We start from the raw sequence: 11,085 nt of genomic DNA, 5'->3' as shown, positions 1-11,085 counted from the left end.
CGACATGACAATGGTGGGGAGGACATGAGGGCCATGAGGATGGTGGGGAGGACATGAGGGTTGTGGGGGGGACGTGAGGATGGTGGGGAGGACATGAGGGCTGTGGGGAGGATGTGAGATGGTGGGGAGGACATGCGGGCTGTGGGGAGGATGTGAGGATGGTGGGGAGGACATGAGGGCCGTGGGGAGGACATGCGAATGGTGGGGAGGACATGAGGGCCGTGGGGAGGATTTGATGCCCATGGGGAGGATGTGAGATGGTGGGGAGGACATGAGGGCCGTGGGGAGGACATGAGGATGGGGGGAGGACGTGAGGGCCGTGGGGAGGATGTGAGGATGGTGGGGAGGACATGATGGTGGGGAGAACATGCGAATGGTGGGGAGGACTTGAGGCCCATGGGGAGGATGTGAGATGGTGGGGAGGACATGAGGGCCGTGGGGAGGATGTGAGATGGTGGGGAGGACATGAGGGCCGTGGGGAGGATCTGAGGATGGTGAGGAGAACATGAGGGCCGTGGGGAGGATGTGAGGCTGGTGGGGAGGACATGCGGGCTGTGGGGAGGACGTGAGGCCCATGGGGAGGATGTGAGATGGTGGGGAGGACATGAGGATGGTGGGGAGGACGTGAGGATGGTGGGGAGGACGTGAGGATGGTGGGGAGGACGTGAGGATGGTGGGAGAAACGACTATGTCTTGGAAGAGAGGACGAGGCTCAGACTTGGGGCACTGGGAAGCCCTCGTGGCTGAATGGGAAGAGACCCATCTGGAGCCATCAGGGGGGAGGCTTGGAGGTTGGGGAGAGGTCGGGGCAAAGGACCAGAGGAGGCGAAAGAGCAGAGCTGGGGACAGGAGGTGAGGGTTGACAGGGATGGGATGGGGCAGATCAAATGGGGAGGGCAATGGGGAGTCTGATGGCTGTGAGATGGGGGAGTCCAGGAGTATGAGTGGGTTTAGGGGAAGGGGCTGAGCCTTGAGGGAGACTAAGGGCCCAGTGGGTGGCCAAGGTGGACGAACAGAGGCCTGAGGGTCTGCAAAGGGATTTAGGAGACAGCAGTTTGCAGACTAAGGCTGAAGGCCCAGGCACAGCGGGAAGAGGGGGGTCTGGCAGTGTGAATGACGGGGTGGTGGAGCAGGGACCCAGCCCGCAGGGCTCTGGGGGTCCCGAGACTGAGAGCCCACCCCAGAGTCCAGCGGGTGACACCGGAAGGGACACCGGCTGTGCAGGGAGACCCGCCTTGTTGAGGGCCAGCTGGTAGAGCTCCTCGGGCGAGTGGCCCTTCTCCTGGGGGTCTAGATGGTAGCCCAGCTTCTCAGGCATCTTCTCCACCACGTAGTTGCGCAGCTTGACGCCGTTCACGTCTATCCACGTGTTCTCGTCGTACTGGACGAAGCTGGTCAGGTTGAGTCCCAGGGTCTTACAGAGCTGGTGCAGGATCCTGAGGGTGGGAGTGAGGGTGGGGGGGTCGGTCGGGGCACTGAGGGTTGAGAGGGGCAGTGGAAGAACCAGGTGTGAGGAGAGCAGGGCCAGAAGGGTGAAGGTGGCGCTGGCGGCGATGGAGTTAGGGTCTCCTCAGTGAGGTTGGAATCAGGTAGGGACAGGCTTTGGGGCTGAAGATGGGGTCACAGGGGATGAGGACAGAGATGAAATGGGGAGAGTGGGTTCGGGCTGGGAGCCGGCCTGCACTGGGGATGAAGGTGGGGCCGGGATCTGAGTTGGGGGGTAGACACAGGGTTTGAGGGACGTGGGGGCTCTGTTTGGCAGGACCCAAGACAGGTGGGGGTGGCCTGGACCACAAGACTGCGAGGCTGGGCTCGTGAGAGGGGGAGTGGGAGGCCGACACCGGCAGGGTTCGAGGGGGACACCTGTGTGAGTTGGGCATACGCATGGCCCCCAGCTCCCCTATCCAGCCGGTCTTCCTGTGACGGTAGGTGAGGATGCGGCCTCCGATCCTTTTGTCGGCCTCCAGGATGGTGATCTGGGGAGGTGGGCAGGGCACTTCAGTTTCTCCCGCTGACCCTCCCCTGCCCCCTGGCCAGCCCCTGCGCCCCCCCAACCCCACCCCACAGCAGTACAGCCCCGGGGGCAGACTAGGAGAGGCGGGCACTTGGGCAGCATGGTGTTTCCAGGCTACAGCAGGAAGGCTGATGGCTAGAATGCAGAGGGACTTACCACCTCGGCAAGTGGGGAGATTTCCCATCTGCCTACGTGTCTAGAGCCCCGGCCCTGTTCTTGGATGTCAGTTAGACCTCAGGAATGACTTCCCGTTTGGTGGCATTTCTGTCCCCACCACTGGGTCCCAGGAGGGAGCTGGAGGGTGCTGTCTACACTGGCAGGCACCCCTCGAAGCCTCAGCGGGACCGGGATCCCCTCCTCGCCCCCCAGGGTTCTCTGGCGGGAACTCCCACCCCACCCCCGAGAGTGCAGCCGGAAGCCCTGCCGGTGCCCACCTTGTGCCCAGCGTCGCTCAGCACCTTGGCGGCCGTCAGCCCAGCCGCGCCGGCGCCCACCACGATCACCCTCTGGGGCTTGACCGTCTTGTTGAGCCCGTGGGTCACGATTCTGAGCAGGTGCTCGTAGTCCGGATCCACAAAGCATTTCTGGAGGGGGTCCTGCATGTGGACAGCCTTCGCGGACAGGGAGGCCGCCAGGCTGAGGACGAGGCCGAGGCCGAGGAGGCGCGGGGCTGGGGGAGGAGGAGAGGTCAGTGTCGGGGGCGAGGGGCCCTCCCACGCAGCCCCTCTCCTCATCTACTCACCCCACAGGGCCATGGCTCGCGGCTGGGGGACAGCGCCTGGGGTGGAGAAGCAAAGGCATGTGAGGGGGGTCTGGGTGCTCCTGGCTCACCCCAACCTTACCTCTCTCCCTGGCTCTCCGTCTCCCCTCTTGTCCCTCCCTCTGTTCTGTCTCCCCCGCCTCCTTTCTGCCCCCCTGACCCTCTGTATCCTCCCCACCTCCCTCCTCTATCCCTGGGTGCTCTGTCTCCCTGACCCTCTCTGCCTCTGTCCTCTCTACCCCTACCTCCGCTCTCCACAGACGGCAGCAAACCTCTCTGCCTTCCTGTCCTTGTGTCTGGTCTACAGGTCCCCCTTCTGGTCCCTAAATGGGGTATGTCACGCCCTCCCCTCCCTCGGGGAGTTGGGCCAGAGGAAATGAAACTGGTTTCTGGGAGTAGCCCCAGGTCTGGGGTTGGAGGCTGGTTGAAGCTGCTGGGGTCAGCGGGCGAGAGGGACCTAGCAAGGAAACTTTTCTCTATTTTCTTCTCTTGCCCCAAATAGTTCTGGGGGTGGACGGGCGGGCGCCTGAAATAAATGCCGAGGTAGCGGGGCAGACAGCTCCCCTCACTGTGGGGTGAGGGAGAGCCTTGAGGGGCTGGTGAGCATCTTGTTCTAGGAGATTGCCAGCCACTCCTGCGGCCTGCAGAGCCTGCACTGGCTCCACTCCCTTTCATGGGAACTCTGGACCTCAGTCTTCCCCTCTGTGAAATGGGTGTAGCAGACGGAGCTTGCAGCCTGGTGTGCGTCAGCCCGGGGCCCCCTTGGCAACGCTGCTGTGCGGTACGGAGGTGGAGGGGATTCGGGGTGTACAGGCATCCGGGTACAGCAGCGAGCACACACAGTGTTCGGAGCTGGCACCCACTGTTGGGTCCCTTCAGATCTTGGTCCCAGTGACAGTAGAATGTCACCCGAGAAGCACATCACCACCAGGCCTCTCTCCTGCCTGTGTCTAACACCAGGGGGTCTTGGGGGGGGTTGTCATGTGTTGGGAAAGAATCCACCTGTTGCTCCTGAGGGAGGAAGGGGGGGCGGTCTCCTCTCAGACTTACGGCCTAGTCCTGGGCCAACGCTGGTGCTGGGCCATCCCAGCAGGTGGACGTGCTTGCCTGGTACACGGCTGACCTGGGGTTCATGCTGCTCCCCTCCGCACTGATGTCCTGCTGGGCCACACCGGGTAGAAACTGGGAGCCCACCTCTGCCTTCGCCTCCTCCACCTGCCTAGCCCCCAGGGGGTGTCCTCTGGCAGAGGGGCCCCCATCTCCTGGGAGCCCTACTTCGGGTAGCAGGGCCTCACAGTTTTGGGGCTTCAGCCAAGGGGCAGAGGGGTGCTGACGGGGCCAGGGAGTCAGGAGGGGAACTGGTGGTGGGGGTTTTCTCAGCAGCAGTAGTTCTAGGTAAGGACATGGGAAAACCCGGCCTGTGGACAGCAGAGGGTGTGGTCTCACGGAGGGTGGGCTTGTGAGTCACTTGGTGGCCTGACAGGGGAATGTGACCAAAAAAAAAAATCCCCGGAGTCAGAAGGCTGGACGGAGAAAAGGAAAGTGAGAGTCAGCGAAAACGGACACCAGTGGGCTCTGCACGCAGGACAGGCCGCCTGCTGTCCCCACTGAACAGATGAGACAACTGAGGTTCAGAGATGGAGTGGGACAGGCCAGCAGGCCAGCGAGGCTGGGAGATGGAGGCCCTGTCCCGAGTGACCAGCACTGCAGACACACAAACCCGTGATGACTTGGACTCAGCAGGGGGCCAGATCTGGGCTGAGCGTGCTTCTTGTGTGTGGCACCGATTAAGGGGGCCAGCAGGGGCCAAACAAGGAGGGGGGGGAGGTCTAGGGCGTCCGCTCAATCAAATCAATGCTTCAGTCAATTATTGGGATATATTGATTTTGTGACATGTGAGGCTGGCAAGGAAACCCTACAAAACCCTTCCACGTTGTCTTTTGGGAGAAAACCCTACTGGTTTGTTCTCGGGTGAGTGATCCGTTCTGGGCGCTGGCCTCTGATGGTGCCGGGGGGGGGGGCTGGGGACTGAGTTGGGGGTCACATGTTTGGTGCCATGGAGTTGATTTAGACCCTGGAACCTCATGTGATCAGGACGGCCCCATTGGATTTGCGGGGCTGCAGGTTTTAAGCAAGGAGCCCTGGGGGCACAGGTGAGGGGGTTTGAACCCACCAGCCGCTGCATGGGAACAGCTGAGGTGGTCTGCTCCAGGGGAGACTTGTTGCCCTGGACAAACTTCAGTCAGGGTCACCCCGACAACAGTGGGGTTCTCAGTCTTTATGGGAATAACCTCCAGGAGGTTATTCTCTGTCAGCACCACTGGAGTGGTTTGAACCTCTGACCTTTTGATGGGGAGCTAAGTGCTTAATCATTGCACCACCAGCATCATTCACTATCCATTTAATCTCTTCAAAGACTCCCTAGTCGTTGGTATTAGGACTAAAGGAATTTCAGGGGGGCAGAGCCGGCTTGGGGGTGCCAGAGCTAGCTAGGACACCTGGGGAGGGGGGGGTCCAAGCTGGAAGGGGGTGGGGCATGGTGTGCAGACTTACCTGAGCCCCTGATCTTCAGCTGACCCCAGGATGGGGTGGAGGACCCTTGCCCCATAGCCCTCCTGCCCCCTCCCCAGGTCTCCGGACACCTTTAGGCCCTGGAGGGGGCACTCACTGTATGGCTGGCTCTGAGGTGCCCTCTCAGCGCCCATGGCCTGTCAGCCCGGGACTGAAGTCATCCTCGGTTCAGCGCCGAACTGGGCAAAGGGCGGAAACTCTGTCCAGAATCCCCTTGTCAGACCAGAGGTGCCAGTGTCCTAGAGTGGGGTCAGAGCAGTTGGTGGCCATGGGGGGAGGGGGGAGACTCCCACCCTGCCAATCTGAAAAAACTTTCTAGTGGCGATGCACCCACCCAACGTGGGCGGTGACCCCGCCACGTGCGCCCTACGATTCCCCAAACTGTCCTGTGACCGCTTCAGCTGAGGGTGTGTGTGGGGCAGGCTCACAGGGCGCAGGCTTCCTTCTCAAACACGCAGAGGCCTGGAGGCTAGGGAGCTGCCCTGCCAAATGAAAGGCTGGTGGTTCAAATCCACCAGCTGCGTCTTCAAAAGAAAGATGGGCAGTTCTCCTCCCATGATTTATAGCTTCTGAAAACCTGCTTCAGGGTCAGCTATGACTTGGTTCCAACCTGAAGGCAGTTAAGAGCAAGGAAGATGGGTTCTGGGGTTGGCTAAAAACTTGAGGGGTCAGGTCAGTGGTGTGCTGGGGCTGGTTCACTGCAGTCTGAGAGCAGAGTATGAAATCTTTGGAAGTTTTTGTTTGGTAAGCCATCATTATAAAAGGGGGGAAAAAAGGGAGAAAATGTCACGTCCAAACCAACTCCTGCTGTGTGAGGGAACATGTGTCACAGCATTTTGAGTGGGTGCTTTTTAAATTTATTATTATTGTGTGTGTACTGTCAAACTGTATCTGACTGGTACAGGAGGAAATTGTCCCTCCTTCTCCAGCCGAGCATCGGGTGCATTTGAACCATGAATCTCTGAGATTGCAGTGCGGCTTCCTGCCACTAGGCCACCAGAGCTCCCTTGAGTGGGTGCTTTTTGGAAGATCACCAGGCTTTGCTTCTGAGGCACCCTAGTCGAGCACGTTAACCACCCAGGGGCTTACAGCTACAGGCATCTTTATCCAGAGCAAAGACGATAAACCTTGAAACCCATCACTGCTGACCACACCGTCCTCCATGTGGGGTGGGGGGGTGGATGGCACCCCATCATGGGGCTGCTGCTTCTTCTGCCCCTTGGAATCAGCCGGGGTGTGGTATTCACACCATGGCAATTGGCAAGCGTTTCTTGTCTGAGAAGACTGGTGCTTAGACATCTACCAGGGAGCTCTTGTGGCCTAGTGGTAAGCAGCTGGGCGGCGATCCCGGAGGCATGTGGTTCAAATCCAAACCTTCCCACGTGATTAACTGCCTCTGAAAACCTGCCAGACGGTCCACCATGGGTCGGTTCTGACTCCACTGTACCCAACAACCAGAGCTTGGGAATTTTGTTTCAACATTACGGGTGAAGATGGCTTCTCCCCTGCTCTGGAAACCGGTGTCAAAAGTCTGGCTGTGCCCTGTGGGGCAGGGGAACCATCTGGGAGGATGGGAAGGGGTCCACAAGGCAAGACAGCCACCTGAGGTTTCGGGGGACTCAGAGAAAGCAGGAATAGCCACCAAGTGCCACTCTTACCCTAATCAGGGAGAAGCAATGCAGTGAGACCGGGAGGGAGTCACCTTCAAAAGCCTCTGGTGCCAAATCTGACCACATGTGCCATCTTCGGGTAACTAGTGAGGACGAGCTTTAGGCAGCGGCCCTTGGTCTGGCAGAGCACACGCAGCTGTTTCCTCCCTAGAAAGGGGAACTGCAGTTACAATGAAGCTGCGTGGGGGGCCGCCCGCCGGCTGCTGTGTTCACGTCGTGAGAATCCCACCCCAGGTCCCCGGAAGACGACGTCAGGGCTGATCCACTGAGGGCTGGGCTCCCTGCTCTTGCAGGCAGCCACCGTCCCAGTGTATTAGACTTGTGGTTCTCGAAGTGGGGTGCCCAAGGATCTCCGGATGGTGTGGGAATACCAGAAGGGTCGTGTGTTTAACATTTTACCAAGGAGCTCTGGTGGCCGCTAGCCAAAAGGTGAGCTGAGAAAGGTGTGCAGTCTTCTGTAAACGTTCACGGCCTCAGAACCCGATGGAGGGTCCCTGAGAGCCAGGACTGGAGGACAGAGGGGTCAGCTTCAGGATCCCTGGGTGTCAGGGGACAGAGGGAGGCAGCTGGTGGCCTGGCTGTGATCTCTGACTTTGGAAGCCCCAGATGGTCCAAAGAACAGTAACAAACTGGACGGACCACAAACCTCGAGCCAGACTCCCTATAAGGAATAAGGGGCCACCACCGCCAATGTGTGACCCTCTTCTTGGTGAGCAGAGGATGCTCGGCCCGTCTGCCTGCAGGACATTAGGAAATGGCACCCCAATGCTGTTGTCTCCTGGGGCCCGCTCTCCCCTCACTCCCAGCTCACCCACTGACACACAGCCATGCTCACGACTCGGTTTCGTTTTATCATAAACTTGCTTTATTGAGAACACAGTCCTGGCAGCTGTTTTGGAGAAGGCAGCAGAGTGAAGAGGGGTGCACAGGTGACAGCCCCCCGCTGGACATGGGGAGTCTCACGCTGACCACTAGGCTCTCCTTGGTCTCCGGGACATTCTGCAGCAGTGCTGTGGCCACCTCGGGAGCCAGTGACCACCACAGCAGGACCTCCTGTGGGCCAGGATCAGGCCTGCTTTCATCTTCTCTCATTTAACAAACATGACAAGGACTGAGCAGGGACACTCACTCAGGTGAACAAGTGACCGTCCCTGCCCACAGGGGTGCACAATCTAACAGGGAAGGAAGGGGCCACTGGACACAAGTGATGCCACACAACCGGGCTGGGTCGCTCCAAGGGCGGAGACGTGGGCTGGACTCGCTCATCGGGGAGCGGGTCCGTGGTCACCCCGCTGGAGCCCTAAGGTCAAGGTGGGTGGCAGAAGGGAGGGGGGTGAGTTGGAAAGCACTCAGGGTCCACACTGACGGAGTGGCACTGGCCCCAAAGTGCCACGCCTCGTGTACTTGCTATGATCCAAGTAGGGAACGCCGAGGAGAAGCAGGCAGCACCGGGCAGCCCCTGGGCGCGGGAGGAAGGCGAGGCCTCAGTCGAAGGTGATGCGGAAGCCGCGCTCCTGCTCCTTGCGCCGCCGCTCGCACACGCGGCTGGCCTCCTCCACGCGCCGCTGCAGCAGCGCCGAGTTCTGGTCCACCCACTGCAGCGAGTCCATGTGCGCGTTGAGGATCTTGCAGATCTGCTGCAGCGGGTCGCTCGAGTCGGCGGGGGCGCCGGCCGTGTTGAGGTGCTCGATGATGTCCTTGAGGTCCTGGGCCATGCGCTTGAGCTGCGCGTCGATGTTCTCGGCCAGCTTGTAGGTCTTCTCGCGCTCCTCGTCGGCGTGCTGCAGGTAGATGGTGCCGCTCTGCTCCTTGGCCGCCTCCTCCAGGGGGCTCAGCAGGTCCTCCAGCTCCTTCTGCTGGGACAGGATGAAGTCGAGCTCCTGGTCCAGCCGCTTCTGGTCCAGCTTCACCTTCTCCACCTCGCGGTGCAGGGCCGTGATCTTCTCGCCGTTCTCGATGAGCGTGCGGTCCCAGGCGTTGACCTGCGTGGCCTGCTGCAGGAAGTGCCGCTCCTGGTCCTCCAGCTCCAGGCTCCACTTGTTGATGAGGCTCTCCAGCTGCACGTAGGTCAGCGTGGGGCTGGCGGGGGCCCCCACGGCAGCACTCGGGGCGGCGGCGGTGGTTCCTGCGGCCGGCACCGTGCCAGGGAGGCCGGCTGAAGCCAGTGGCTTCAGGTTCAAGGCAAAGGCGGTGGTGGTGGTGCTGGTGGCTGAGGCACTGGACGTCACTGCGGATGAGCTGGCAGTCGCGCCGGGAGGCTTTAAACTGAAGCTCAGCCCCCCAGTCGCGGGAGCCGAGGTGGAGGTGGCCGGGGGGCCGAGCGAGAGGCTGGGGGCAGCGGATGACGCTGGAGCTGTGGCGATGGAGGCGAAGAGGGAGGGCCCCGTGCTGGTGGTGGTGGTGGCGGCGGGCACAGAGGCGGCTGGCTGGGTGGCTCCGGCGGCAGTGGCTGCTGGGGTGGTTGCAGCAAAGGGTAAGCCGGTGAGCCCCGTGGACTGTGCTGCACCCCCCATGGAACTCAGACTGAAGCCAGAGGCCCCCGCTTGGGTGGTGGTGCCCTCAGCGAGCGAGAAGCCCCCAGAGGTCGTGGGTGCAGAGGTGGACGTGGTTGCTGGGCCGAACACGAAGCCGCCGGGTGCTGTCGCCTGGCCTGAGGTGACGGTGGGGGCTATGGTGCTGGTGTTGCTGCCGAGCCCAAAGGCGCTGGGGGTGACCGTGGCCTGGGGGGCTGCGGGGGTTCCCAGGTTTAACTTCGGGGTGTTTATGCCCAAGGAAAAGCCTGTTCCTCCAGAAGAAGGTGTTGTAGCCCCAAAAGTGAACCTTGGGGTTTGACTGGCAGGTGCCTGGGTGGTGAGTGTGAACAGGCTGGTCGACGGGGTGCTGGCAGCTGGCTGGGAGGGCGCCCCGAAGGTAAAGCCGCCTGTGGCAGGAGTAGAGAAAGAGAACCCAGTAGCAGGGGTGGTGGTGGTGGTGGTGGTGGCAGTGGCGGCTGTCTTCGCGGTGCCAAAAGTGAACCCGCCTGAGGGGGCCCCCGTGCTGCCAAAGTTAAACCCGCTCATGGCTTCGGCTTGTGGTGGTGGCAGCTACTCCAGGTCCCCAAGCAAATCCGTTGGCGTCTGTACCCCAGGGGTTCTCTAGAGCAGAGGAAGTGACATGATCAGAGTGGTAAGACGGGAACTGGGGCCCAGCCCTAACCCCACTGTCTCCCACAGGGCCACCGAACCAGAGCTCTCCCTGTGGGGGTCAGGTGCCCCAGCACAGCCTCCCGCTGCCTTAGAAGAGAGTGAAGACCCAGCCAGCATGGACACCCCAGCAGGAGCCTGCTGACACCCTGATTTTAGTTCAGGGTATTATGGTGGCAAATGCTCAGCTCCTAACCAACAGGTTGACAGTTCAAAGCCACCTAGAGGCTCCCCAGAAAGACTCTGTGGTGCTGTTTCTCTGGGGTTCTACTGCCATATGGGCCCGCTGGGCCATGACAAGGAACTACCTCATGGCTCCAAATAACGTAACCCACTTCAGATTTCTGGCCTTCGGACCTGCAAGGGGACAAATGTCCATGGTCTTAGCCGCCAAGTGGATAGTTACAGCAGGCAGGTGACAGGCCTGCACCTGGGGCGTGCCTGGTCCCTCCTTGCTTTACAATCTCACACAGGACCTCACACCGCCTCCCCAGCAGGGCCAGGGATGGTGGCCACCAGCTAGGCGCTCCCCAAAGCTGTAGTACTGTGGTGCTGTCAGCAACTCCAGGAGCTGGTGACAGGGGACAGTAGGACCCTAGCAGGTGTGGTGAACACCCCGCCGGCAGACATTCATCAGAAAGATCTGTGGGTTGCGGCTGACCACAAGTTTACTATGTATTTCCTATGAACCTCCTCTCGTTTCCTGCGAATTCTGTTCACTATGTTACTGCTCGCTCTTCACCCACCCAAACCCTCAGCTGCTCAGGGGTCCCAGGGGGCGGGATGTGGCCCCACCACACAGGACGAGCAAGAAGATGTTGGTGGGGTCCCTAACAGCGGGCAATGGCGCAGACTTCATCAGGAGGGAGTCACGAGCACCAGAGGGCA

At 60.7% G+C, this 11,085-nt stretch overlaps 2 protein-coding genes across 2 annotated transcripts in view; both read right to left on the bottom strand.

The window, feature by feature from the left end:
* The window catches only part of IL4I1 (interleukin 4 induced 1), a 9,411-nt gene extending 3,910 nt beyond the window's left edge, over positions 1 to 5,501 (bottom strand). Inside the window, exons 1-4 of the mRNA XM_006898719.1 lie at positions 5,443 to 5,501; positions 2,449 to 2,684; positions 1,864 to 1,976; positions 1,235 to 1,436 (exon numbers count right to left, since the gene is read on the bottom strand). Of these exons, the coding sequence (XP_006898781.1) occupies positions 1,235 to 1,436; positions 1,864 to 1,976; positions 2,449 to 2,684; positions 5,443 to 5,479 (588 nt within the window). The 5' untranslated portion in view covers positions 5,480 to 5,501. The remainder of the gene's footprint in view (positions 1 to 1,234; positions 1,437 to 1,863; positions 1,977 to 2,448; positions 2,685 to 5,442) is intronic.
* Positions 5,502 to 8,499: 2,998 nt separating this feature from the next.
* Positions 8,500 to 10,074, bottom strand: NUP62 (nucleoporin 62kDa). Its single transcript, XM_006898645.1, has one exon. It carries the CDS (start codon positions 10,072 to 10,074, stop codon positions 8,500 to 8,502), a length of 1,575 nt encoding a protein of 524 aa, XP_006898707.1.
* Between the last annotated feature and the right edge of the window lie 1,011 nt (positions 10,075 to 11,085).

Source organism: Elephantulus edwardii, unplaced genomic scaffold (genome assembly GCF_000299155.1).
Source record: "Elephantulus edwardii isolate Elephantulus edwardi_28Jun2011 unplaced genomic scaffold, EleEdw1.0 scaffold00236, whole genome shotgun sequence".
Taxonomy (NCBI): Eukaryota; Metazoa; Chordata; class Mammalia; order Macroscelidea; family Macroscelididae; genus Elephantulus; species Elephantulus edwardii.
This window is presented reverse-complemented; position numbering and strand designations above follow the sequence as displayed.

Bases quoted from the DNA above. Each gene is read 5' to 3' on its own strand.
- NUP62 (XM_006898645.1), bottom strand. From the start codon at position 10,074: ATGAGCGGGTTTAACTTTGGCAGCACGGGGGCCCCCTCAGGCGGGTTC.